Source organism: Schistocerca cancellata, chromosome 4 (assembly GCF_023864275.1).
Source record: "Schistocerca cancellata isolate TAMUIC-IGC-003103 chromosome 4, iqSchCanc2.1, whole genome shotgun sequence".
Taxonomy (NCBI): domain Eukaryota; kingdom Metazoa; phylum Arthropoda; class Insecta; order Orthoptera; family Acrididae; genus Schistocerca; species Schistocerca cancellata.
This window is the reverse complement of record NC_064629.1, coordinates 164,902,246-164,929,829: the sequence shown is the minus strand read 5'-3', so window position 1 is coordinate 164,929,829 and position 27,584 is coordinate 164,902,246. Positions and strand designations below refer to the sequence as shown.

At 41.8% G+C, this 27,584-nt stretch overlaps 1 protein-coding gene across 1 annotated transcript in view; it reads right to left on the bottom strand.

The window, feature by feature from the left end:
* Nucleotides 1–22,415, bottom strand: part of LOC126183980 (uncharacterized) — a 148,138-nt gene extending 125,723 nt beyond the window's left edge. The window contains exon 1 of the mRNA XM_049926331.1: nt 22,365–22,415. Within this exon, the coding sequence (XP_049782288.1) occupies nt 22,365–22,415 (51 nt within the window). The remainder of the gene's footprint in view (nt 1–22,364) is intronic.
* Nucleotides 22,416–27,584: the final 5,169 nt, after the last annotated feature.

Here is a 27,584-nt window from a genome sequence, read left to right as displayed (position 1 = left end):
CATTTCAGCAGGATAATGCACGACTGGATGTTGCAGGTCCTGTACGGGCCTTTCTGGACACAGAAAATGTTCGTCTGCTGCCCTGGCCAGCACATTCTCCAGATCTCTCACCAATTGAAAACGTGTGGTCAATGGTGGCCGAGTTACTGGCTCGCCTCAATACGCCAGTCACTACTCTTGATGGACTGTGGTATCGTGCTGAAGCTGCATGGGCAGCTGTACCTGTACACGCCATCCAAGCTCTGTTTGACTGAATGCCCAGGCGTATCAAGGCCGTTATTACGGCCTGAGGTGGTTGTTCTGGGTACTGATTTCTCAGGATGTATGTACCCAAATTGCGTGAAAATGTAATCACATGTCAGTTCTAGTATAACATATTTGTCCAATGAATACCCGTTTATCATCTGCATTTCTTCTTGGTGTAGCAATTGTAATGGCCAGTAGCGTAGTAGGGTTAGAATGTGGCACAGACCCCTCGAAGCCATGGACCCAAGCTGTCAACAGCACATTGCGCAAGCTGGTGAGGCTTCATAATGGAGTAGGGCCAACTGGATCGCGTGTCTGTTCGGCTACTTCGGGACCATTTGCAACAATTCATGTACTTCATGTTCCCAAACAATGGCGAAATTTTAATGGATGACAATGCGCCATGTCAATTGGCCACGATTGTTCAGGATGCGTTTGGAGAACATTTTGGACAATTTGAACCAATTATTTAGTAGCTGCAGTTCGATCGACGTGCATACCATCAAATATTTATGGGACATAATCGAGAGATCAGTTCGTGCACAAAATCCTGCACCGGCAACACTTCCGCAATTATGGACGACTGTAGAGGCAGCGTGACTCAATATTTCTGCAGGGGACTTCCGACAACTTGCTGAGTCCTTGCCACGTCTAGTTGCTGCACTACGTTGGGCAAAAGTAGGATCGACACGATATTGGAAGGTATCCCGTGACTTTTGTCACCCCCAGTTTACGAGACGACATACATTTCAAAACAAAATTAATGAACAAAATGATTTTACGGTGTTATGGACAAGACAACTATTGTTGCAATCTGTGAAACAGCTATTCAACGACAGTCGTGCTCTAACTTTTAATTCAGTAGTTTTTAATTAGTAAAATACAGTAATTTAAATTAATTTAGTGTTGTGTATGTCATAACTGTTTCCAATGGGTATTTTTGGCAAAACTCCATCCGTAGCGTAATTGATTGGTTTACAGGCTTTATTGGTTCAAATGGTTCAAATGGCTCTGAGCACTATGGGACTTAACATCTGACTGAGGTCATCTGTCCCCTAGAACTTAGAACTACTTAAACCGAACTGCCCGAGGCAGGATTCGAACCTGCGACCGCAGCAGTCGCGCGGTTCCGGACTGCAGCGCCCTGAACTGCTCGGCCACCACGGCCAGCCATAGGTTTTTTAGTTAAACAAATATTTCCAATTGACATTCCTCTAGTATATTAATTAAATTTTATGAGAACTATAAAATGCATTCATTTATCACACAGATGTTATGAAACCGAATTAAAGTCATCATACGTCCTTTCGTAAAACTAGAAAATACGTAAGATAAAGGTTTCAACAAAAAAACATGACAATGTGACATGAACAAACGAACATCTTAGTTCCAATAGAAAATTTCTTGGGACTGTTGGTGTCCCAGTAGTCTTGTGATTCGCAGGTGGTTATTTTGGGCTGATAGCATTAATACGTTCGCAGTGAATCTTTCTGTCTGCATCTGAGTTTGCGCTGTTTTGAAACTTCCTGACAGGTTAAAACTGTGTGCCTGACTCACATTTGAACGCGAAGTAGATAACGTTGTTGCTGCCTAAGCTATGCAGACACGACTTACCACAGGCTTACACAGCTTCAGTACTACCAGGTACTTGTCTTTTACTTGCCGGACTTCACAGAAGCTCCCCTGAATATCTTGCGAGACTAGCACCCAGGGAAGAAATTGCTCAGCCACAGCCTACAGGTATTTTGCAGAACTGATCTGTCACTCTATAGTACAGTCGAGTTTTTGAAACTTTGTAAAAAATTCTAGCTGTATGCCGGCTCAGGATTCAAGGCCAGAACTTCGTTTTTGACGAGCAACCCCCTTACTCACTGAGTTATCCATGCACAACTGATGGCCTGCCCTCACAACTTCAATTTCCATACGTCCAGATTTAATCCTTCAGTTAGCTTCAAAAGCTCATGTGTTCACTTAGTCACTCATTTGACCCTTACATACATGTTATAAGGAACATTAATATTAGGGTCCCAGGAATATATCATATACCGAGTGGTCCATTGATAGTGACTGGCGGCCGAAGTGGCCGAGCGGTTCTAGGCGCTACAGTCTGGAAACGCGCGACCGCTACGGTGCAGGTTCGAATCCTGCCTCGGGCCTGGATGTGTGTGATGTCCTTAGGTTAGTTAGGTTTAAGTAGTTCTAAGTTCTAGGGGACTGATGACCTCAGCTGTTAAGTCTCATAGTGCTCAGAGCCATTTGAACCATTTGATAGTGACTGGGCCAAATATCTCACGAAATAAGCGTCAAACGAAAAAACTACAAAGAACGAAACTCGTCTAGCTTGAAGAGGGAAACCAGATGGCGCTATGTTTGGCCCGCTACATGGCGGTGCCATAGGTCAAAAGGATATCAACTGCGTTTTTTTAATAGGAGCCCCCATTTTTATTACATATTTGTGCACTACGTAAAGAAATATGAATGTTTTAGTTGGACCACTTTTTTCGCTTTGTGATAGGTGGCGCTGTAATAGTCACAAACGTATAAGTACGTGGTATCACGTAACAAAATGGTTCAAATGGCTCTGAGCACTATGGGACAACAGCTGTGGTCATCAGTCCCCTAGAACTTAGAACTACTTAAACCTAACTAATCTAAGGACATCACACACATCCATGCCCGAGGCAGGATTCGAACCTGCGACCGTAGCAGTCGCACGGTTCCGGACTGCGCGCCTAGAACCGCGAGACCACCGCGGCCGGCTATCACGTAACATTCCGCCAGTGTGGACGGTATTTGCTTCGTATTAAAATGGACCGTTTACCAATTGCGGAAAATGTTCATATCGTGTTGATGTATGGCTATTGTGATCAAAATGCCCAACGGGCGTGTGCTATGTATGCTGCTCGGTATTCTGGACGACATCATCCAAGTGTCCGGACCGTTCGCCGGATAGTTACGTTATTTAAGGAAACAGGAAGTGTTCAGCCACATGTGCAACATCAACCACGACCTGCAACAAATGATGATGCCCAAGTAGGTGTTTTAGCTGCTGTCAAGGGTAATCCGCACATCAGTAGCAGACAAACTGCGCGAGAATCGGGAATCTCAAACACGTCGGTGTTGAGAATGCTACATCAACATCGATTGCACCCGTACCATATCTCTATGCATCAGGAATTGCATGGCGACGACTTTGAACGTTGTGTACAGTTCTGCCACTGGCGACAAGAGAAATTACGGGACGATGACAGATTTTTTGCACGCGTTCTATTTAGCGACGAACCGTCATTCACCAACAGCGGTAACGTAAACCGGCATAATATGCACTATTGGGCAACGGAAAATCCACGATGGCTGCAAAAAGTGGAACATCAGCGACCTTGGTGGGTTCATGTATGGTGCGGCATTATGGGAGGAAGGAAAATTGGCCCCCATTTTATCGATGGCAATCTAAATGGTGCGATGTATGCGCGATGTCCTTCCAACATGATGGATGTCCGGCACATAGCTCGCGTGCGGTTGAAGCGGTTGTGAATAGCATATTTCATGACAGGTGGATTGGTCGTCGAAGCACCATACATACCATGGCCCGCACGTTCACCGGATCTGACGTCCCCGGATTTCTTTCTGTGGGGAAAGTTGAAGGATATTTGCTATCGTGATCCACCGAAAACGCTTGACCACATGCGTCAGCACATTGTCAATTCATTTGCGAACATTACGAAAGGCGAACTACTCGCTGTTAAGAGGAATGTCGTTACACGTATTGCCAAATGCATTGAGGTTGACGGACATCTTTTTGAGCATTTATTGCATTAATGTGATATTTATAGGTAATCACACTGTAACAGCATGCGTTCTCAGAAATGGTAAGTTCACAAAGGTACATGTATCACATTGGAACAACCGAAATAAAACGTTCAAAAGTACCTACGTTCGGTATTTTAATTTTAAAAACCTACCAGTTACCAACTGTTCGTCTAAAATTGTGAGCCATATGTTTGTAACTATTACAGCGCCATCTATCACAAGGCGAAAAAAGTAATCCAACTAAAACATTCATATTTCTTTACGTACTACACGAATATGTAATAAAAAATGAGGGTTTCTATTTAAAAAAAAACGCAGTTGATATCCGTTTGACCTATGGCAGCGCCATCTAGCGGGCCGACCATAGCGGCATCTGGTTTCCCCCTTCAAGCTAGACAAGTTTCGTTCTTTGTAGTGTTTTCGTTTGACGCTTATTTCGTGAGATATTTGGCCCGGTCACAATCAATGGACCACCTTGTATATGACGAACGATGTTCTTTTGCACTATACGGGGTGGTTTAGGTAAACTGTACACCTCAAATGTTTCTTGAACTGTTTATGAAAGGTACGAGAAAGAAGGGGGCACTGCTCTTACATGCGTGCATAACTCTCTTGTCTGGCTGCACAAAGTGGAAGAGGGGAAGACGGCAAATGTGCCAAGTATAAATAGCAAAGTACTTACACTACACACGACTTGGTTTCATATTACATGTTTCTCAACATCATAGATCACAAAAAAAAATTCAGTATTACTTTATTATTTTTGGCGCGCTGAATATATAACATAGTTTTTATCGGGTACAAACTGTCGGTATACGGACACACGAGACAATCACATAGATTTTCGCACTCAGGTTGCCACGTAATCGTGACTTATTTAGTTTCGTTATCGAAAACAACCTTTTAAACACATATGGTTGATCGAAATATTTTATCACGTTTGCAACTTCATTATGAAGACGTTGAAACTCTTTCCAAGGAAAACGACGTAGATTTCTTGGAAAGTTTTAACGTAAGAGAATTTGTCTTTTAAACAGCAACCACATTGCAGATCAGTCAGTTCCATCTGAAAAGGAACAGGGGCTGTTTCAATTGAAACGGAAAACGGCGTCGAAAATCGATATACGTTTTCTTGTCAAAATTTGTGCTTCCATAATGTGATTTTGTTTTTAAACGCACCCCCATCAAATCAGAAATAAGTTTTGCTTCACCGTGCAGTGTCTTATTGTGGATAGTGTGCAGTGAAGCCCACATAAAATGCGAGGTCTGCTATCCATTCCGGATGTTTTAATTTTCGTTCCTGCAGTCCTTTCTCATTCATAAACTCTTGAATAGTGGGTTTTACCTCGAAAAATCATTGAGACATGCCCCTCGATTTCACCAATGTGATTAACACTAATATATATAGTCTCCATATTCTTCGTTCAGCTCCATCGAAAACAGTTGCAACTGACAGTGTAATAATGCGTGCGACTTCAGAGAATATATTATTCGTACTATCGATTTTGTCACGTGTCCATTTAGCACAAAGTGTTTCTTGATGCACAGAACAATGACTGCCGTCTATCGATCACTTTAATTTTTTGCTCTTTCAATCACTTTAACTGAATCTTCAAATTCTTTCTGAATGTAATGTCATTCCACAGTGAATTTACGGTTCCTGTAGATTATGCGACTGCATAATAGATACTGGGAATTCTCATCCTTCTCTTTTGTCATTCCAATTCACCTTTAAAGGCTTGTGGCGGTAGATCTCTAGACTGCCGCTTTTTTGTGCGGGCAGTCACTGAACCTGTCAACTTCCTGTATACCACAAACAAATAGCATAGGGCAAACAGCAACGACACCACGATTCTGCCAAATTGAAGAATGTCACATTGGCCGAAAAATGCCGAAATGCTAAATAAAATGTCAAGCTATACCGACTAGATCCGAGAATGACTAAGCAAACACGAGACAGGCCGAGCTTCGGCCCACACACGTGCAGCACATCGTGCTCACGTCCGGTTTTGACCCCATGTCAGACCCTGATTTAAGATATCATAATTCTGATTAAGGAAAGGGGAAAACCTACGTTGTATTGTGTTGTATTGTACGTTAACCGGAGAACTAGAAACGACAGAGAGGCTGCGTCCCCGCCGCAGCCGCAGTGGTCCGCAACCCCACGACGACTATCGCAGACCACTTCACCCCTCCGCTGCCCCACACCGAACCCAGGGTTATTGTGCGGTTCAGCCCCCGGTGGACCCCCCAGGGAACGTCTCACACCAGACGAGTGTAACCCCCATGTTTGCGTGGTAGAGTAATGGTGGTGTACTCGTACGTGGAGAACTTGTTTGGCCAGCAATCGCCAACATAGTGTAACTGAGGCGGAATAAGGGGAACCAGCCCTCATTCGCCGAGGCAGATGGAAAACCACCTAAAAACCAATCCACAGACTGGCCGGTTCACCGGACCTCGACACAAATCCGCCGGCGGATTCGTGCCGCGGACCAGGCGCTCCTTCCCTCCCGGAAAGTCGTGAGTTAAACCGCACGGCCAACCGGGCGGGCCTAAACCTACGTTTCTAGCATTTGTAGACTTAGAGAAAGCTTTTCACAATGTTGACTGGAATTCTCTCGTTCAAATTCTGAAGGTGGCAGGGGTAAAATACAGGGAGCGAAAGGCTATTTACAATTTGTTCGGAAACCAGATGGCGGTTATAAGAGTCGAGGGACATGAAAGGGAAGCAGTGGTTGGGAAGGGAGTGAGACAGGGTTGTAGCCTCTCCCCGATGCTATTCAATCTGTACATTGAGCAAGCAGTAAAGGAAACAAAAGAAAAATTCGGAGTACGTATTAAAATCCATGGAGAAGAAATAAAAACTTTGAGGTTCTCCGATGACATTGTAATTCTGTCAGAGACAGCAAAGGACTTGGAAGAGCAGTTGAACGGAATGGACAGTGTCTAGAAAGGAGGATATAAGATGAACATGAACAAAAGCAAAACTAGAATAATTGAATGTAGTCGAATTAAGTCGGATGATGCTGACGGAATTAGATTAGGAAATGAGTAAAGCAGTTTTGCTATTTTGGGAGCAAAATAACTGACTATCGAAGTAAAGAGGATATAAAATGTAGACTGGCAATGGCAATGAAAGCGTTTCTGAAGAAGAGAATTTTGTCAACATCGAGTATAGATTTTTAAGTGTCAGGAAGTCGTTTCTGAAAGTATTTGTATGGAGTGTAGCCATGTACGGAAGTGAAACATGGACGATAAATAGTTTGGACAAGAAGAGAATAGAAGCTTTCGAAATGTGGTGTTACAGAAGAATGCTGAAGCTTAGATTGATAGATCACATAACTAATGAGGAGGTATTGAATAGAATTGGGGAGAAGAGGAGCTTGTGGCATAACTTGACTAGAAGAAGGGATCAGTTGGTAGGACATGTTCTGAGGCATCGAGGGATCACCAATTTAGTATTGGAGGGCAGCGTGGAGGGTAAAAATCGTAGAGTGAGACCAAGAGATGAATACAGTAAGAAGATTCAGAAGGATGAAGGATGAACAAGCTTGCATAGGATAGAGTAGCATGGAGAGCTGCATCAAACCAGTCTCAGGACTGAAGACCACAACAACAACAATTCTATTTTCACCCAGGTGCACTGTGAGAAAGTCCTCACAAAAAGACGTAAACTCTCTTTACATGGCTACATTAATTTTCAATATACCGGTATCTGCATCGCTTTTTCAAATGGAAATCTAGCCATTTCTACCGCCAGAACCGTAGTTCTAAAACAGACAGATTCAACGGCTTTTGATTCTTTTAAATCCAGTAACTACATTCGGAGTAACTGCAGTATTGCAACTAGAGATTTATGTGTTTTGAACATGAAACCAGTTACAGTCTTATGTGGAAGATAGTGATTCCATACCCAAATACAAAAATGCGTCACGTCGGATAAGAAGCAAACGACGTGTTGCACCATCATGATACAGGTATAAAGGGAGCACTGCGGAAATGTAGCTTTCGTTCTATCTGTGTCATTCACTTGCTTCGAATGCTTGTTAGTCTGAAAAAATAAATGTGTTTCGCATACAAGAGAACTAGATATTCTACTTCTATACGGAGACGGAAGAAGGAGCATGAAGAGGACAGTTGAGTTGTATGTACAAAAGTATCCGAACCAAGTGTTCTAAAAGAATGAAAATTCAGCGAATGTGCTAAAATTGTTATTGGAAGGGCACTGGAATACTACACAGAGGGAAAGGAGGAAGCCTGCAAAGAGCAGAGCGAAGGAAATAGGTATTCTGGCAGTTGGTGCTCTTAATCCACATATGCGAGGCTCCAGAGAAATTGGAGTGCCTCAGAAATACGTAATCATAACGGTCTTCGCATTTCGTACGCAAATAGTTTCTATCCGTATGACGTGTCACTTCATAAGCAGATTAACCAGTGGGATAGCAGAAGACGTATCAAATTCTGTCGCTCGGTTTTGATACGTCATCACGCCGTCTTATAAAAATTCTGTCTGCCGATCAAGTTACTGTCAGAAATCGTGGGATGATGAGTGTAAGAGATATCCATTACTGAGCTGCTGATAATCCGCAATGGCTTGGGCAGGCTGAACACCAGAAGCAGTGAAGTATAAGAGTTTGGTGCGAGATTAATGGAGACTCTTTGATTGGTCCTTATTTCATTGAAGAACCTTAATGAAGAAAAGATACCCAAAATTTCTTACCGAACTGCTACCGGCACACCTAGAGAATATACCACTTGAAATACGAGTATGTGCATGTATGGTACCAGCGAAAAAAGTGCCTAGCTCACCACTCGTTTGTGTCTAGGAAAGTGTTCAACTACGACTCTCCCGCTCACTGGATAGGACGTCAGGAGTAGTATGGATATGCAGTTTCTGGATCGCTTTGCACTTAAATGCGGTTTTGAAGTATTCGATACCAGTGACGTCACAATCCAAGATGGCGTCCACTTGTCCTTGAAGAAGACAACTACTCGCAGGTGCAAAAGTGTAGGTTTCCTACATGCTGAGGCAGGGTCAATGACATTTCGATGATGTCACAAGCCACACCCATTTTTTTAGGGTTCTGTAGCTCAATCGGTAGAAACGGAAGAGGTGTCAAGCTGAAACTTCCATGAAGTACTAACGTCTACGATCTCTTGGCAGTGTAAAAAATTTAAACTTCTAAGTCAATGCAGTCAAAAGACATGGACATTTATGTCACTTGTTTCGATACTTGCAGACACATTCGTCAGAACTATTTATATACATAATCAAGTTTGTACAGAACTCTTAGAGCCCAATTCTGCTCGCACTTGTCCAGTTTTTTGATTATGTCAATAAGAAAAGACAGTGCACAATTCAAAGAAATGGCAGGAAATTGAAAAATTAAAGATGGTAGTGGCTGGCAAATTTAAAAACAAACAAACACACACACACACACACACACACAGAGAGAGAGAGAGAGAGAGAGAGAGAGAGAGAGAAAGGCTTATGGAAATACTGTAGCCTCATCAGTAAATTTCATTGCTTTTATGCTGTACTCGTTTTCGTACTTAAATACTGTACTGTCTTAATACTAAATTTCAACTCTCTGTCTCCATCTATCTATGTATCTATCTATCTATATGTCTGTCTGTCTATCTGTTATCATACTTAAATAATATTTACGTGAAATACTGTCCTGTCTCATAATCAATATAAGTAATACAGAGGCAATGGGAAAGAAAGACTCGAACAAAAAATTGTCTCGATAAAAATCTTATTATAAAAAAATTACATCCCAAAGAAAGTCAGACACACTTGAATGACTATGAATATTTACACACAACAAGAAATATTGAAAGCGTAAAATTTTTTAGCGTTAAAAAGTACTCTAATATCCTTATCAACCATTTGTTATACTGAAACAGATTCACTTTTTCTTCTACCCTAGACTGTGGAAACAAATAAATTTATTACACATTTCAATTCATCTTCACTACTTTTTCGAATATCATCTATTGTAAACAGTAGGTTGTTACACTTTGAGTAAATATTTGAGATCTGTGAGAGATCTGTAACAGCTAACCAAGTTTTGACAGTTGCATCTGCCTTAGTACAATCGAAATTATACTGAATTATATTTTAAGGAAAAAAACGTATACAATATGAATAATATATCCTTAATATAAGAAACAACCATTTTTTTATCGAAACGGAATCCCTGAAATGTAATAAACATGTAATGATACTTATCATAAACTCCAAAAGTATAAATGTGTTCGGAATCTGTACAGCACTCTTTCTGAAGCGCCTGTATTATTTTCACATTCACTTCTGAAAATGCACTTCGATCTGAACCAAATCCAATGACTTTCTATGTGAGAACCAAACAGTCTAGTGAATTAAACACAGACTTACAACAATCTTTCCTTAAGTAGCGAATATTTTCTCTCTTACATTTCAACTGTGTGATACCTTATGAACAGGAATTATCGTTTTTTATATACGCACAGTTTTACACTAGGCACATATCACTCCTTTTGAAATCAACTGCCTCGATGTTGTTCAGTCTTCCACGATACATCATACACATGGTCTCATTGTTGAGAACAGACAGACCACCACTGCCATTCCAGATATGGTGTTAACATGTATTGTACTCAAGACGTGGTGTCTCTCGCCCCTTTTAAATGCTGACAGTCTCTCGGCGTATATTATGCTTCCACCATCAGCCAGATGCTATGCGTTTTGTAACATGGAAACGGAAGTAATTAATAAACAAAATACAAGTTTTACTCATCAATGATAAGATTCGCTATAGTTGTAAAAATTCTTTATTTATAAAAACGAAAACACAAACCAGTGTCAGGATATGTGTCCCATCTTCAAGTGCGTATTAAAATGTGAGTCCACAAAGGAAGTATAACTGAGGTTGAAATGGGCTACTATACGTTAAAATAGTGCCTTCATTGTACATAGCATGCAACGGGATATCCTCGTGCGTCCTAGATCTTCCGGAAAGCCTCTAGCAGAAGGAGACAACGGTCCGGGCTGAGGGACGCGCCATACACGTATCCACACGAAGACAGATAGACGGTCTTTCGAACAGTGTTGCATAGACGCTCACCAGCCCCGTACGAAGCACAGCCCAACGTTGTACCAGGGAAGCACTATTCTTACATATTGTAACCCATTTTAACCTCAGTCATGCATCCTCTGTGGACTCATATTTTAATATGCAACAGAAGATGGGAAACATGTTCTGAAACCGGGTTGTGCTTTCCTTTTTAGTCATCATCATCATCATCATCATCATTTAAGACTGATTATGCCTTTCAGCGTTCAGTCTGGAGCATAGCCCCCCTTATACAGTTCCTCCATGATCCCCTATTCAGTGCTAACATTGGCGCCTCTTCTGATGTTAAACCTATTACTTCAAAATCATTCTTAACCGAATCCAGGTACCTTCTCCTCGGTCTGCCCCGACTCCTCCTACCCTTTACTGCTGAATCCATGAGTCTCTTGGGTAACCTTGCTTCTCCCATGCGTGTAACATGACCCCACCATCTAAGCCTGTTCGCCCTGACTGCTACATCTATAGAGTTCATTCCCAGTTTTTCTTTGATTTCCTCATTGTGGACACCCTCCTGCCATTGTTCCCATCTACTAGTACCTGCGATCATCCTAGCTACTTTCATATCCGTAACCTCAACCTTGTTGATAAGGTAACCTGAATCCACCCAGCTTTCGCTCTTTGGTCGAAAGATTGAACGGTGCACAGATAACTTAGTCTTGGTACTGACTTCCTTCTTGCAGAAGAGAGTAGATCGTAGCTGAGCGCTCACTGCATTAGCTTTGCTACACCTCGCTTCCTGTTCTTTCACTATGTTGCCATCCTGTGAGAATGTGCATCCTAAGTACTTGAAACCGTCCACCTGTTCTAACTTTTTTCCTCCTATTTGGCACTCAATCCGTTTATATTTCTTTCCACTGACATTACTTTCGTTTTGGAGATGCTAATCTTCATACTATAGTCTTTACATTTCTGATCTAGCTCTGAAATATTACTTTGCGAACTTTCAATCGAATCTGCCATCACAACTAAGTCATCCGCATATGCAAGACTGCTTATTTTGTGTTCACATATCTTAATCTCACCCAGCCAGTCTATTGTTTTCAACATATGATCCATAAATAATATAAACAACAGTGGAGACAGGTTGCAGCCTTGTCTTACCCCTGAAACTACTCTGAACCATGAACTCAATTTACCATCACCTCTAACTGCTGCCTGACTATCCATGTAAAGACCTTTAATTGCTTGCAAAAGTTTGCCTCCTATTCCATAATCTTGTAGAACAGACAATAACTTCCTCCTAGGAACCCGGTCATATGCCTTTTCTAGATCTATAAAGCATAGATACAATTCTCTGTTCTACTCATAACACTTCTCCATTATTTGCCGTAAGCTAAAGATCTGGTCCTGACAACCTCTAAGAGACCTAAACACACACTGATTTTCATCCAATTGGTCCTCAACTAATACTCGCACTTTCCTTTCAAAAATACTTGAGAAGATTTTACCCACAACGCTGATTAAGGAGATACCTCTGTAGTTGTTACAATCTTTTCTGTTTCCATGTTTAAAGGTTGGTGTGATTACTGCTTTTGTCCAGTCTGATGGAACCTGTCCCAACTCCCAGGCCATTTCAATTATCCTGTGTAGCCATTTAAGACCTGACATTCCACTGTATTTGATGAGTTCCGACTTAATTTCATCCACCCCGGCCGCTTTATTGCACTGCAATCTATTGACCATTTTTTCCACTTCCTCAAATGTGATCCTATTTCCATCATCATTCCTATCCCATTCTACCTCGAAATCTGAAACATTACTGATCGCATTTTCACCTACATTGAGCAACTCTTCAAAATATTCCCTCCATCTGCCCAAGGCATCCACAGGATTCACCAGCAGTTTTCCTGACCTGTCCAAAATACTTGTCATTTCCTTCTTACCTCCCTTTCGAAGACTGCTAATTACACTCCAGAATGGTTTTCCAGCAGCTTGACCCATAGTCTCCATCCTGTTTTTTGCAAAGTCTTCCCACGATTTCTTCTTGGATGCTGCAATTATCTGTTTGGCTTTGTTTCTTTCTTCAACATAACTTTCTCTGTCTACCTGGGTTCTGGTATGTAGCCATTTTTGATACGCCTTCCTTTTTAAACTTTTACAACAGTAGCGGGTTTTATCATAACAGTAGTGGAAGTCCTGTCAAGAGAAAAGTGTGACAAATTTTCACCTGCATCTACATCATACACCGCAGGCCACCTAATCGTGTGTGGCGGAGGATACTTTCGGTAATCCGATCCCTTCAACCCTGTTCCACTGGTGAATAGTGCGTGGGAAGAATGATTGTCGGTAAGCCTCTGTATTGACTCTAATTTCTCGTATTTTCTCCTCGTGGTCAATAAGCGACATGTGTGTGGGGGGAAGTAATATGTTGTCCGACTCCTCCTGAAAAGTGCTGTCCAAAAATTTCAATTCTAAATCTCTTCGTGATGCACAACGCATCTCTTGTAACGTCTGCCAGTGGAGTTTGTTTAGCATCTCCGCAACGCTCTCTCGCCAGCTAAACGATCCCGTGACGAAACACGCCGCTCTTCGTTGGGGCTTTTCTATCTCCTCTATCAGTCCTATCTAACAGAGACCCCAGATAGATGAACAACACTCGAGAACCGGGCGAATAAGCGCCTTATAAGCCACTTCTTTCGTGGATGAGTTACATTTCCTTAAGATTCTTCCGATGAATCTGAGTCTGGTTTCCGCTTTTCCCACTGTCTGTTTTATATAGTCATTCCACTTAAAGCCGCTCTGGATAGTTAAGCCTTGATATTTTACGGCAGACGCTGTCTCCAGCTGTTTGTCATCAATAGTGTAGCTGCACAGTAGTGTATTTCTTTTCCTATGCATGAGCAATATGTTACTTTTATTTACGTTCAGGGTCAACTGGCAGAGTCTGCACCATTCATCTATTCTCTGCAGGTCGTTCTGTAAATTCTTACTATCGTCCGGCGTTGCTACTTTGGTATAAACAACTGCATCATCTGCGAATAACCTTAAAGAGCATCCGACGCTTTCTACTAGATCATTTATATATATTGTAAACAGCAATGGTCCTATCACACTTTCCCATGGTACTCCGTATATTACCTTTACAGCTGTCGATTTAGTTCCGTTAAAAGCGACGTGTTGAGCTCTATCTGCAAGAAAGTCTTGAATACAATCGCAGGTCTGCTCCGGTACTCCTTTAACTCGTATTTTTTTTTATTAAACGGCAATGCGGGGCGGTGTCAGATGCCTTACTTAAATCAAGGAACGCTCATTTTCGCTTCGTTCAGCTTTTGTGTGTCAGCTAGGTTTTTACTTCTCTTGAATCTGAGGTGAAGTGCTCTTTATTTACGCGGCGATTTTCTAACAGTGTTATTAAACCATGATGGATCTTTCCCATCCCTTAAAACCTTACTCGGAACATTGTTGTCTAGGGCATATTGAACGATGCCTTTGAATTTTTTTCCATTTGTTCTCCACATTTTCGTCCTCATCCCCCAATATTTGATGCTGACTGCTGAAATATTCTGAAATTTGTATCCTGTCACCCCTGCTGAGCAAATATATCTTCCTACCTTTCTTAACATTCCTTGTAGGGTCCGTCGTCATAGATTCTGTCACAGTCTTATGATCACTGATACCTTCCTCCATTTAACTGATTCGATAAGTTCAGGTCTTTTTGTTGCCAGTAGGTCTAGTTCTCTAACTGTCTGCTCAAGGTGATTTTCGGACAAAACATCCAGAACAGCCGCCCGCGGTGGTCTAGCGGTTCTAGGCGCTCAGTCCGGAACCGCGGGACTGCTACGGTCGCAGGTTCAAATCCTGCCTCGGGCATGGATGTGTGTGATGTCCTTAGGTTAGTTAGGTTTAAGTAGTTCTAAGTTCTAGGGGACTGATGACCACAGAAGTTAAGTCCCATAGTGCTCGGAGCCATTTGAACCATCCAGAACAGTGCCACACGATTCCCTGTCTCTAGCACCAGTTTTGATGACACAACACTCCCATTCTATACCTGGAAAGTTGAAGTCACCCCCTATTATAACGGCATGATCAGGAAAATTGCTAACGATATTGTGCAAATTCTGCCTGAAGCACTGTACAACTACAGATCTTGACCCAGGTCGTCTATAAAAGCACCCGATCACTCTTTTTGACCGTTTTTTGATACTCGGTTTCACCCAGATTAATTCACATTCGAAATCCGTGATGACCTCGCTAGATTTTATGGAACTTTTTACTGCATTAAACACACCCGCATCATTGGCGACTAACCTATCCTTACGATAAACATTCAAATCTAAACTTAAGATTTCGTTGTCATTGACGTCTGTTTCAAACAGCTTTCTGTTCCCAATACTATATGTGCATTATAACCTTCAGTAAGCGATACTAATTCTGGAACCTTTCCTTGGATGCTCCTGAAGTTTACTAAAATCTTATTAATCTTTTCTATCTGTGATCTGGAAGTACCAAAATTCTCTGAGGTCGCTGAGGCTGATTAAACAGGCAAATCGTGTTTGCTCCCAAAAGAGGGGTTCCTAAAAAGTCCCATGTGCACGCCACACTTACTCCTCTACTCTAGTAGCCGCTTCCTGCGTGTAGTGCACGTCTGACCTATTAAGGGGAACCCTACTACTCGGCACCCGATAGTGGAGGTCGAGAAATTCGCATCCAATACCGTCGCAGATTCGTCTGAGCCTCTGGTTTAGACCTTCCCCTCTGCATCAGACCAGAGGACCGCGATCAAACCTGGGTACGATGCTACAAATACAGCTTAGCCTGCACCCCGCCTGCGTTGCTAGTTGTCTTCACCAAATCAGCCAGCCGCCGAAAGGAGCCGAGGATGGCCTCAGAACCCAAGCGGCAGACGTCATTCGTGCCGACATGCGCCACTACATGCAGCCGGTTGCACCCAGTGCGCTCGATAGCCGCCGGCAGGGCCTCCTCCACATCTCGGATGAGACCTCCCGGCAAACATACCGAATGCACAGTGGAATTCTTTCCCACCTTGCTTGCTATCTCCCTGAGGGGCTCCATCACCCGTCTAACATTGGAGCTCCCAATGACAAGCATACCCACCGTCTGTACTTGTCCGGACTGGGCAGGAAAATCGACAGCTGGCTCAACAGGAAAGGCATCTCATGCTGACTCAGAGGTATCATCAACACTGGACAGCACCTCGTACGTGTTGCTATGACGTAGGGAGCCCAGTGACAAGCGAACCCACCACTGTCTGCCACCCGCTCTGGAATGAGGACGGACCGGTCAATGATGCGTATCAGAAGCCGCAGCGATGTCCGGGTCACCAGGGGGCTCCAGTGGCACCAAAGGTGTCGCAGGTCTCGACATTGGCGCCCCGACGTCACCGCAACTTTGAGCATTAGCTAGAAGTTCGTCGACGGTAGCCAACGCAGCTCCCAGATTTTTACGGGCAGTAGCCAACTCTCCTTGTATCCGCTCACAACAAGCATAGTTCCTAACCATATCGGACTGTGTATAAGATAGATATACAGGGCTATTACAAATGATTGAAGCGATTTCATAAATTCATTGTAGCTCCATTCATTGACATATGGTCACGACACACCACAGATACGTAGAAAAACTCATAAAGTTTTGTTCGGCTGAAGCCGCACTTCAGGTTTCTGCCGTCAGAGCGCTCGAGAGCGCAGTGAGACAAAATGGCGACAGGAGCCGAGAAAGCGTATGTCCTGCTTGAAATGCACTCACATCAGTCAGTCATAACAGTGCAACGACACTTCAGGACGAAGTTCAACAAAGATCCACCAACTGCTAACTCCATTCGGCGACGGTATGCGCAGTTTAAAGCTTCTGGATCCCTCTGTAAGGGGAAATCACCGGGTCGGTCTGCAGTCAGCGAAGAAACGGTTGCACGCGTGCGGGCAAGTTTCACGCGTAGCCCGCGGAAAATTGGCTCATGCCAGAACTGGAGACCGACAGCGCCGACTTCATCTTTCAACAGGATGGTGCTCCACCGCACTTCCATCATGATGTTCGGCATTTCTTAAACAGGAGATTGGAAAACCGATGGATCGGTCGTGGTGGAGATCATGATCAGCAATTCATGTCATGGCCTCCACGCTCTCCCGACTTAACCCCATGCGATTTCTTTCTGTGGGGTTATGTAAAAGATTCAGTGTTTAAACCTCCTCTACCAAGAAACGTGCCAGAACTGCGAGCTCGCATCAACGATGCTTTCGAACTCATTGATGGGGACATGCTGCGCCGAGTGTGGGAGGAACTTGATTATCGGCTTGATGTCTGCCGAATCACTAAAGGGGCACATATCGAACATTTGTGAATGCCTAAAAAAACTTTTTGAGTTTTTGTATGTGTGTGCAAAGCATTGTGAAAATATCTCAAATAATAAAGTTATTGTAGAGCTGTGAAATCGCTTCAATCATTTGTAATAACCCTGTAAATTCTCAAATGGCGCTACTGGGTTTGAAAATATACCAAATGAGAATAAAGTAACACTAAAAGTTGCTGTGCAGATTTCGCACTGTACTCTGAGACCGCAAGCAATTAAACAGAAATAAATTTCTCTACTGAAGTTGATGTATTTACAGATACCTGTAATTAGAAATTCTGTTTGCCGAAAAGTTCCTGCACGAGATAAATGTTTAAAGTAGAATGTACTGATCTAAACTGTGTGCTGTCTACTAGCATAAAATTAAAACTTAGTGGCGTGATGGAGTTTCTGGTGACGGGAAAATTTACACTAGGAAGCCGCCCTACACAAGGATATTCACAAGACTTACGCAACAAGAAAAACTACGATTAATTTTGTAACCACTAGTCTACACAGTAAAATACACACGCACAGTTCACTTCTTTGCAAAAGCACGTGAAGAAAACTAAATAGTAAATTAATTTACAGTTTATCAGACAAGTGCTGCTACTGCTCTGCTGCGCGTCCTCTCGGCTCAGCGGCTGCCGCTACTCTGAGTAGTCAACGGTCCCTTACTCAAAAATGGCTCTGAGCACTATGGGACTTAACAGCTGAGGTCATCAGTCCCCTAGAATTTAGAACTACTTAAACCTAAGGACATCACACACATCCATGCCCGAGGCAGGATTCGAACCTGCGACCGTAGCGCTCGCGCGGTTCCAGACTGAAGCGCCTAGAACCGCTCGGCCACTCCGGCCGGCTGTCACTTACTCAACTGACAAAGGGATGCCACGACGTTTGGAACGCGGATTTACTTCAAACTTCGTACACTCGTAGTACTCCATTAGGACAAAAAAATGTGTGAGTTGGTTGGTTGGTTGTTTGGGGTAGGAGACCAGACAGCGTGTTCATCGGTCTCATCGGAAGGATGGGGAAGGAAGTCGGCCATGCCCTTTCAGAGGAACCATACCGGCATTTGCCTGGAGTGATTTAGGGAAATCACGGAAAACCTAAATCAGGATGGCCGGACGCGGGATTGAACCGTCGTCCTCCCGAATGCGAGTCCAGTGTCTAACCACTGCGCCACCTCGCTCGGTAAAACTGTGTAAGTAGTAGCGCGTACTTCTCAAGCGTTACCGAGAAAATGGCCAGGTAATAGCCGGCACGGTAGCTCATCGTGTTCGGTCAGAGAGCTAGTTGGCCTCTTAATAGAAAAACTGAGTGGAAGAATCAACAAACGAACTTGAACGTATGTTATGTGACGTCTGCAACGACCAAACACAACGATCAACAACAAACAAAATGAAAAAAAAAAGTGGGAAGCGTTCAAACCCCGTAATCGCTGGATCGAGTCCCGTTCGTCAGTTTTTTTAAATTTTCTACCACAGTCATTTTGTTTACTATTTGCATTACAATTGATATAATGGGAAAAATACGTGTAATCGGAGGAACGTTTATTAAATTTACAATGCTATTTGACAGTCTACAAATTTTTATTATCACAAATAATATAATATTCATAACTATCGTCTAGTAAACGACAAAACACAGAAAGTGATACTGAAAATGTATGCTTGTCCGTGTCTTCAAAATTGTTCGTATTTAATCGAAAAAGAACGATACTGCATGATCAATTATCAGCGCCGGTATTTGAGGAAATGCTGCGTTATGCATGGTTTGCTTCCAAATTATCGGCTGAAAGAGAGGTTTTTTGAAAATGTTAACGAGGTTTGTTTTTCCACGGAAAACCTCAAAAGACCTTGCGTATGCGGAAACAGCATTTATTCAATGCAGCTGGTGCCATTTAACTTTATGTTTTCCATGTTTTTACGAAAAATACCATCCGGCCACTGTACTCGTAATGTCGAAACTGACGATTAATTGTACATCTTTCGAAAGCCGTCTGTGCAGGTCAAAACTTGGAGGTAACAAGTAATTTCGGGCTCCTTCCAGGTATAAGGGATTTCTCATACATTTTCAGTATTACTTTATGCGTTTGGTCGTTTACTAGTCGATAGTTATGAATGTTACATTATTTGTGATAAAAATTTGTAGACTGCCAAATAACATTGTAAATTTAATAAAAGTTTATCCGATTACACGTATTTTTCCCCATTATATCAATTGTAATGTTGTAACACCCCACCCATCACTTATCTGGTTTTGGTGTGTGTTCACCCCAGGTAATTGACTAACAGATCAACAGAGAGTGCAAAACTGCCGCACTGTCAGATACCAAAAAGAAAGTAATAAGGCCCTGTGACTCCTGATTGAACTGCGGTGGCAGTGTTGTCATTAATTGATTCAGAATTGATTCCTTTTAATTAAAAGGGGTGCACATTGATGTCATATTCAGCTATTTAACACCAGATGCAATTGTTGAACATAAAATTAATTAAGAAAGTGACTTGGGATTTCAACTACTTGATTGAAAATAGATGCAGTCGATTAGCACAGATTTATTTTTAACTCACGACCTTCAATCATCACATTACATGACTCTCCTAACAGGCAGTGGTAATAAATTGCGTTTGCGTGGAGTAAAGCACGATAACTCAAAAGTAATTCTTATTGACTGACCCAGGCGTAATGTGAAGCGCGAGAAGAATTCTACAATACATGTCCCATGAAACCCTCGTGGAAACTTTGCCGAAGTGATCCAACAAATTAATCAGTGGCTGGAGAGGGCGCAATATCACCAAATACAGCGTGGCAGAGCGGCGGCGTCGTGCAGACGTCGGCCGACCTCGTGGTGCTGCAAGGCTGCACTTGTCTATTCAGCTCAGTACATGGCTGAACCAAAACTTCCTATCTCCAAGCTCAATCGTTCCATTTGCTAAGTCCTAAACTGCAGAGATGCTCACTCTTTCTCAGGCAAGCTGAGTAAAGAACGCCACGTCTGCACTCTAGACAAGTCCCCTCCAGCAAAATCACTTACGCCAATTGCAGCGCAAGTCACATTAATTATGCATCGCTTCCCAGTGCCGACCAATGCCTGCTCTGGGAAGTGAACAAATTCCCACAAAATTTCCCTTCCTCTCAACTTCTGCTATTTAGCTCCTCCCAGGCCACCCATCAAGTTTAGCGTCTGCACAAACACCAATTTTTCCTGAATTCTGACTCCCAGGAGAGTACTTCAAATTCCTTGGTCCTACGTTCCCATCGGAGGCCGGCGTATTTCATTCTGTCGCTCTTCACCTGATTTACTTCAGACTCTGCAGACCGTGAATTCAGCGTGAAGTTGCTATAGTCACGAACACGCATATTTTGACCTCTGTTGACCACTCCACCGTAACTTTGCGCGGCTTTCTTGCATGTTTCACTGAAAACGGGACGACGGACATTTACCAACAGGCGCACAAGTTCTCCGTCTGCTTCCCGGTACACCAGCATGGGGTCAACCACCCACTCACTGTCACTCATCTTAAGGCAGCTGGAGGTCGCGCCCCGTTACCGCTTTCTCAGAGCTTGAGCCGCCCTAAGCTGCCTATTGTCGCTTCCCTTCGCCGCTCCCCGCCGGCCACGGTGGTCAACTCAAATACTTCCCTGGGATAAACTAGCCTCCAGTAAATCGACGCGTTTCCACAAAGTTTTCATGTTGTGTGAATAACTTTAAAACCATCACCCGACATTAATTATTTCAATACGTCCATACTATACCCTCTACAAGATGCATTGTGCCTTGTCAGTCATTTTTGTTCAGCCCTACTGTTCGCTCAACGTGAGTTAGGTGATCTTTAATGACTTCATGTAACTGGCATAGTTCTTGCCATCTTACAATGTAAATAGTACAGAAAATGACTGTGTTAAAAATAAAAAATAAAAAAACAGACGAACAGGACTCGATCCAGCGATTACGGGGCTTGAACGCTACCCACTCGGCTGCCGCCGCTTCCTGGTAAAAACGGCCACGCACAGTTATATATTTGACGACCGAAATTATCTTGCGATTTTCTCAATAACGCTAGAGAAGTATGCGCTACTGCTTACACATTTTGTTGTCGAGTCACGCGACGGGTGACGTGGCGCTCTGGCAGAGGGAAAATTTACACTAGGAAGCCGTCCTGCACAAGGATATTCATAAGACTTACGCAGAAACAAAAACTACGATTAATTCTCTAACCATTAGTCTGCACAGTAAAACACGGTGTACTCGTAGTACTAATAGTGAATACTAGACCCACATTATTCTTATTCGATGAGGAGAGCAGCTGCACCAGCAGCAACAGCACCACTGGGTTAGTTCTACTAGTGGTCATCTCGTATTTACTCTTTTTCTTTCCTGCCGAATCAACAACTATCAACAAGTTCCGACTAGCAGAAGTACTTCGGTAGTCAATACTTGCTCAATTTCCGATTTTTCTCTGAATTGACAAAAATGCAAATGTGTTTTTCCCAGAACAAGTTACGGCTTGCAAAAATGCGTAGTTGTCGAGCTGAGACTTGCTCATGCCTAAGTCGTCTCTACCATTTCTGTGCGATCACTGTTATGGAGCAGTTACATATTTTATGTTACATTTTTAATAAAACATTATTTTTATTTTCAATAGGCACTGTAAATTTTCAAGCATGAGCACATACACATCTGCTAAGCTCACGCCTTACATGATGACTAGCTTGTAATATTGGCACTTTAATTCTTACTATATTCTCAGTTCTCCTTTGTAATCGGATACGATCTCTCACCATCTGTTCGATATGCGATATCCCATGCAGTAATTACGTAAACCGTTTATGAATTTGTAAATTACATCTTTTGTGAAGTTCTTTGAAATGACAGAATGTTTTTATACACAACTTACCTCTTTATTTTCCGCATCTTCGAGCAATAATTGATGCTTCTCGAAGTTCATATCCAATAGACATTATTTCATTATCACATGAATTATTTCCCAACGCTTTCAGTGCTAGAAAGAAAACTAACCGCCCCACCGATCCATTTGAGTCAATATCGGCTGGCCATTTGCCGGACACCGTCTTCCAATCGTGAACGTCATCATAATCATCCTCTTCTTCTTCTTTTCCTTCTCCTTCGCCTTCATCATTATCACAATGACCATCTTCCTCGACATAATTATCCTCTTTTTCTTCTTCTCCACCTTCTGCTTTCATTAAAAGATTGGTTTTAACGTCTTCGTCTTTGTCCTTTCCTTTCGAAATGGTAGTACCAGTCCCTGAGAAACGGTTCTTATAGCAGAATGAATTTCATGAATGCACTTTAACTGTCAGCAGAGCTATCGGACGTCGAAAGTAATACACACAAAGATCGATATCTGAAAAAGGACTGTTGGCAAACTGTTGCCGATGAGCTCAGGATCACGCTAGATGAAGCATACAAAAAATTACGAAGCCTTCGAACGCATTCCTTGCGCTGGTGAACAAAGATAAGACATAAATAAATATCTTATTCTTAATTCGAACTTCATTATATCCTTTAGTCCTTCTACCAAATCAATGCGTACTGTTCCAAATGATTTTTCTTAATTACCCTGATTAATTTGGAACCTTTTTTTTTCTTCAAAGCTAGACAGTTTGATAAGCCATTTGTCCATTTCTCACTCTTCATTTGCCTATTAAAATTCGGTCAAAATCCATTGTGTAATTTCTGGCGAATCTTGTTTCCGCATCGTATAAACATTTGCCCAAAAAAGGATAAAACAAATAACGTAGACAATTATTGTCAGTTTGTTTTCGTACGTTTTAAGGACACAATGTATAGGAGAGTAGAGGCACATCTGAGCACACACAATTTTTTTGTCTGACTCTCAGTTTGGCTTCAGGAAAGGAGAGTCTCCAAAAAATGCACTTTATTTTTTGTATGTGAAACACCATCAAGGCTAAATGACGGTAGGTATTTTCTTTGATTTAACAAAAGCGGTTGATTTTGAGGACCATAAAATACTTGTAAGTTGGAACATCATGAGACTGGGGAGAAATCTCATCGGTGGTTCGCTTTATACCTGGAAGGTAGGGAGCAAGAGGCTGCTCTCCAGCGTCAGTAACTAGGGAAAAGGTTTGAATCTGACTAGGGTTGTGTAAAGCGGAGGTGCAGCAGAGTTTTGTTCTGCGTCTGTTGATTTTCCTTGTACATATCAATGATCTGCACAAAACAGGACAGACGACATAAAAAATATCGCTTTGGCGAGGACATAAATGTTATTATGAAAATCATGGAGCTTATTATACATGATATAGCTAACAGGGTAGTCAGTAACATCAGCATGTGGCTTTCAGATGACAGATTAACCCTTGACTGCAGTAGAAAGCAGTGCTTACAGTTTCTGACACAGAATACTTTTAAAAGCGAAACTTCACTGTCCGACAGCGGTCCAACAGTCAGTGAAGTTCACTGTTTCAAATTCTTAGGAATGAGAGTAGATGGAAAGCCTTATTGGAAGTATCACGTTGAAGGTCTTATGCAGAAACTGAATGCTGCCATCTTTACAATAAGAATGATCTCCACTGTCTCTGACACACAACGCCAAAGCCGGTTCATTGTGCTGAGTTTCACTCTGTCATCTGGAGAGGTGTTATATTTTGGGGTACCTCTGTGAATTCACCAAGAATATTCTAAGGCTAGAAAGGGGCGGTAAGAGTGATCAGTTGTGTCCGTTCGCGAATTTCGTGTAGGCCGTTGTTCAGGTGTCGCGAAATTCTAACTGTGTCATTCTTGTAAGCTATATCGTTTCCACAATGGGATTTGTTGTTCACATTACTGACATATTCATAAGAAATGGCAACCTTCATGCGGTGAACAGTAGACGGGAAAACGATATCCACTCGGATAACACGTTCTTACACATTTTACAGAAAGATATGCACTACTGAGCAGATGTTCTGTTCAATGTACTTCTGTAGAACTGAAAAACATTGAGTAAAGAACCCCAAGTATTCAAATCCACATTGAATGGTTTCCTTGTGGCACACTCCTTCTGTTCTGTATAACAGTTCCTCACAGTAGTTGAGAACTTTTCTCTGTAATGTGTTATTTATTCGTATACTCTCTGTTATACATGTGTTTTAATTCTTGGCTTATAAATTTTCTTGTCATCATTTTGTAAACTATGTACTGACTCGTTCGATGACTATGTAGCTTTTGCTCGTATGGTCCCACGGGACCTGATGAATAAATTCAGTGTTGGTGACTATGTAAAGAGAGTTCTCTCCATCATTATAACAGTTAACAAATGAGTGACTGAACACAAACAAAGTCATTACGCCTCTTAAAAATGAGTAACGTGAAGCACTCACAAAACTTAAACCACCGAATAAAACATGTAGAAACTCCACAATATGCCACTGGACGATCGGCGATAAGCACATATGAAATCATGTAATAGAGAAGAGTATTACAAGTTTTAGGTTTGGAATGAACTATGAGAAAGTACAGTGCGAAGGGTCGCTTTAGTTAAAATTTTAGGCGAGCTTGTGTACTTTGTATGGTCGCTAGCAACCGAGTGAGTAACTGCGTAGTGTCATAAGCACACGGTCTTTGGCTCGAATCTCGCTGCCGGTACTTTTGTTTCAGGCAGCTGAAGAACTGTATGACAAGACTACAGAATTACGCGTACGTCATCGAACAGAATAGAGAGGTATCTTCTAGAGAACGTTGCGTAACAATTCAGTCAATCGTAGACCATCAGTTGTCCGCACCAGTATTAAATGATATGCTTCGATATGCATGGTATGCGGCGAAACTGTGTGATGACCGAGAACAGATGTACATAAACCAAGCTTGTTTTGCAATAGGCACATTGAATAAACCATACACAAGCAAAAATTCGGCGTTCACTAAATGTGCTGTATGCAGCAATAATCGTTCTTCATGTTTCTACGATTACTATCATCCTGATTTGTACAAGGCTCCTTAGGTTACGTATTTTATTTATCTTAAGCTTAGATACAATAATATAAATAAAATAACTCTAGGCTACTGTTTTGTGTATCTTTCCTTATTTGCAGTCTCCTTAGAATACAATTTTTTCTCCTTTTTTCAGGATAAAAATTATGAAAATAATAAATGAATTGGGACTTGATACTAAAACAACTGAAATAATTAAAGCAACTTTGACAAATACAAAATCGAAAGTAAAATTTAGAGGAGAGCTCTCAAAATCGTTTGAAATAAAGTCAGGTGTCCCACAGGGAGATGGTTTGTCACCTCTGCCTTACAATTGTGTGTTAGAGAAGGTAGATCAAGACTGGAGGAAGGCCATCAATACTAAAGGGATTCAGCTAGGAAGAAATCCAAACAAGATCGCTGTCGACTGTTTTGCCTTCACAGGTGACATGGCATTCATTACAGATTCGGTATATAATGCCCAATAACAAATAAGAGAACTGCAAAACCAAGCAGCCAAAGTAGGACTACAAATATCTTTCGAAAAAACAAAGTTCATGACAAACATCTGTGATGCTCCTCAAAATATTGCATTTGACAACAATGCAATAAACAAAACAGATTCCTTTAAATATCTAGGAGGGTGGATTACATAAAATGCAAAAGAAAAGACAGCTATAGAAACTAGAGTGCACGAAATGGAAAGAGTGTATCATATAACCATAAACGTTTATAACAAAAAATCTTTGTTCTGGAACACGAAATTAAGACACTACCAAACAGTGGCCAAACCTGAAGCTCTGTATGCGGCAGAAACACTTAATCTAATAAGAAATGGAGATCTTGAGAAACTAGAGAAGGTCGAAAGAAGAATTTTAAGGAGTTAAAAGAAACGATAATGCTGAATACAGGTTAAGACCAAACAGAGAGCTATACTTGAAAACTGAAAAAGTAACTCATGCAATGAGGAAGAGAAGACTACAATTTTTCGATATACATTCATAATGGATAACAACAGACTAACCAAGCGGGTATTCACATTACTAAATAGCTACAAATCCAAGCCCTCATGGTTCATAGAGACTGAGAAGGACATGGAAAACACTGGAATTACAATAGACACAATAGAAAACAGAACACATTTCAGAAAGGCAGTTCAAAATACAGAATTTCAGGAGAGAAAGAAAACAACTAGACGAAAGTGGATTCAAGAAGAAAGGGAACAACACTCTTAAAGGATGAAGGAAATTTGGAAAGTAAGGAAATCTAATACAATGAAGAGCAGCCAAAGCTGATTCATCGTACCCTCCAAATGGGTTATTCGAAAGAAGAAGAAGAAATGAATCATTAAATATTCATAGCTTTCGCAGTCATAATAAATCTGTTGTTAGAACTACATGAGAATAAAAAAAAAGCTAACAGAGAGACTTGATCCGAAGACATCGCACTTATGCAACGAAGTGCTTACTCGCTCGGCTGTTAACTGCTTGCTAAGTAGAGAGACCCTACAAACTGCACGCCTAAAATTTTGAAGCTCAATTATCTCGAAAACGGTTGAGAGTTACACCTCCCTGTTTACATATGGTGAAGGCCTAGTCGTGCCTACACACCCTGTCAATATGACTCAAATTGGCGAAGAGAAATTCGTACGGTCCTCTTGTAAGCAGAAGCATAACAACTCTCCGATAATGGTTCCCGTTTGAAGACAAGCAGACCTTTTTGTCATAGCCCTGGTCATTTGGATGAATGATCCGTAACACTCTGCTTTGCGCGGTGCAAAATCAAACGACAGTCACACCACACGAGAGGCCTATGTTATTACCTTAGAACGATGCTGCACTCCAGAACGATTTTGTTTCAGTGATTATGAAAACAATGTGCCATGCAAGCAGTTCCACTGTTTATAAGATATCCATTCTTGTGAAATTATACAAGTTTCTTTCTTTCCAATGGAATTCATTTATTTCACTCCTATTTTTGGCTTATTCGGTCATTTTCAACTAACAACAGCTGAGTTCGCGGAAGTGCTAACATGTAAGAAAACCAGGCATTGAAAATAAAAGTCATGAGAATATTTGTCTCACATCTTAATTTTTATATTTCTTTTATATTTTTAACACGCTATATACGTTTCATTTTTATGTATTTATTTTACCTGAAGATGTCAGAAGGTGAGAAAATC